This window comes from Octopus bimaculoides, chromosome 26, assembly GCF_001194135.2.
Source record: "Octopus bimaculoides isolate UCB-OBI-ISO-001 chromosome 26, ASM119413v2, whole genome shotgun sequence".
NCBI classification, from domain to species: Eukaryota; Metazoa; Mollusca; class Cephalopoda; order Octopoda; family Octopodidae; genus Octopus; species Octopus bimaculoides.
In genome coordinates, this window is record NC_069006.1 from 24,791,450 (window position 1) to 24,794,137 (window position 2,688).

General features: G+C 33.2%; 1 protein-coding gene across 1 annotated transcript in view; it reads left to right on the plus strand.

Annotated features, from left to right (window-relative positions):
* Positions 1–416: 416 nt before the first annotated feature.
* Positions 417–2,688, plus strand: part of LOC106875845 (BICD family-like cargo adapter 1) — a 70,033-nt gene continuing 67,761 nt past the window's right edge. Inside the window, exon 1 of the mRNA XM_052977092.1 lies at positions 417–1,586. Coding sequence (XP_052833052.1) covers positions 1,308–1,586 — 279 coding nt within the window. The 5' untranslated portion in view covers positions 417–1,307. The remainder of the gene's footprint in view (positions 1,587–2,688) is intronic.

Below are 2,688 nucleotides of genomic sequence, written 5' to 3' on the forward strand. Positions count from 1 at the left end.
CGTTTTTTTTTTTATTCCTGTAGCTTCAAATTATATTTCATATTTACATTTACATTTACTGCTTCTTATATTTTCTATTAAACCAAAAAACAAAACGTATACTTGTGTAATTTAATTTCTGTTGGGTCGTTTTCTTTCCTCCTCTTTCATATTCACCTTATTATATTACGTTTACTCAACAGCTTATCATATTATACTATTTAATCATTATTTTAAATATTTGTTTTACTTTCTGTTCGGGACGTTTACTTCCCTTCTATTTCATTACATTTACTTCACTGCTTGTTTTATTTTCTATTCACTTATCTCTTATTTTTCTTTTAAAATCAATTTGTATTAATTTCTGTTTGGGACGATCTCTCTCTCTCTCTCTCTCGTATTTTCTTCATTTTTTTTCTTCAATTTATTTCATGACATTCATATATAGCTGCCTGTTTAACTTTCTTCTCTATGTTTCAAGCTTGTTGTGCAACCTTTTCACAACTGCATTAGGAAGGTAAAAAAAAAAAACTTTACACACACACACCTCTGTGTGTGCCCGTCCTAGTCTCTTTCAGCTGTAAGAGCTGGATCCGTCACTTGTAAAGTGGTTACTCAGGTAGAGGTAAGAGACTATCACTGCTCGTCGTGTATATCACTGTGTATACATTGTGTGTGTGCATATATACCTATATATCTATACCTGCACACACACACATGTATAACTATATATGTGGGCGTATTACATAAATGAGTGTGCAGTGTATATTGTATATGTGTGTATACACGCGCACACACGTACATATAACTTAGTCGACCTGGAGACCAGATAACGCGTCGTCAAATGGCTATTAGCGGAAAAAATACATCCCTGTTGAGTAAAAGTGAAGTAGGAGCGAAATGGAGGAAACGAAAGAACAGTAAATAAATAGATATAGATTAATAAGAAATAAAATAATGAATAAGTACAAACAACAAGATAAAATTAAAGCCAAAAAGAAGAAAAAGATCGAGAAACTTAATTTTGTTGTAGTTTGAGTTCATTACATCCAGGACAGTCGTTTGCATTGGAGGACAAATATATATATAGATAGATACACCCTCACAAGACGAAAGCGGATTATTAAATTACAAGTGAGAAAATATCGGAGAAATTAGGGACCAAGGAACGTATTTGAAAAGTTTCCTGTGTTTTTGTTGCAATACTTTGGTTTGCAAAAACGAAAAGAAAGAGGAATTTTTATTCATTTATCTGTGTTTTCCCGCTGGTTAGTGTCGGTCCGAACTGTTGGATACATTCATTTATTCTTATTGTTGTTGTCAATGTCATGTGTTCGTGTTCTTTGCAACGTAACGACAGCAGCCGCAGATCGAAGTATGCTAACAGGAAGGATGTTTCGATAGAATTGGAGGATTATTACCATTTAATCGACATGGAAGTTCAAAATGCTAAGGAGTTGCCCGAAGACGATCTCTTCGCGCAGCTCGCCCAAAAGGACCGGGATCTAATCCTTGCTGCAGAACTTGGTAAGGCCCTCTTGGAAAAAAATGATGAACTTCTGCGAAAGAACGAAACGTTAGTGGAGGAATATACATTAAAAATCGATGTAAGTAAATGGAATTATCGCTTTGTTTACTTATCTGTAACTATTAATAACATTAATATTAGTATTCTTCTGGTAATTTCTTTTTCTTGACAGTAGGATGTCTGTATGTGTATATATATGTTTATAAGTTTATGTATGAAATATGTATGTATGTATATATGTGTATGTATATTTATGTTTGTATATGTATGTATGTATGTATATTTGTTTGTATATGTATGTATATTCATGTATATATATTCATGTATGTATGTATGTATGTATATATGTGTATGTATGTATATATGTATTTGTTGCTCTGTAAACTTTGTACTAGCTTTCTTTTGTGTGCGTTGGGATGTTACGATGAACTCAGCCTATATTTATACAGAAGTATACAAACATACGTGTGTATGCAAGTGAATATATGTGTGTGCGTATATAGATGTGTGTATATATATATATATATATATGCATATTGTGTGTATACATACACACCTCTTTCCATACACACACACACGCATACATGTGTGCATATGTGTTTGTCTATATATCTTTATATATACCTATATATATGGGTATATAGGTGTGTATGGGACATTTGAGTCTTACGAATCGCCTCTACTGCTAAGCGCTTTTTAGGTGCGAAATCAATGGTCACTCTATGACCGGCCAAAACATTCAACTTCCTTATATATATATATATATATATATATATATATATGCGTGTGTGCGTGCGTGTTTTAATAAAAAAAATATATATATATAAACGTGTGTGTGTGTGTGTGTAATTAAAGACCCGGTACCGATTTTAGGAGGGCTACAATTTAAAGTAATGTAGTTAATGATAGCTGATAGTGATGTAATGTTGATTGGAGAGAGAAAAGAAGACAAGAAAAAAAAAAATGAAAATTGCGTGTGTGAAAATGGAAGTTGGAGCAAGTTAGAAAGTTCGGGAAGTGAAAGTACATGTTATACATACATATACACACGCATTCAGACACATACCTATTCATACATGCCTACAGGCACTCACGTACACATATACACATGCGTACACATACAGGCATATTTGACTCGTAGTTACACACACACACACACACACACACACACACACACGCAC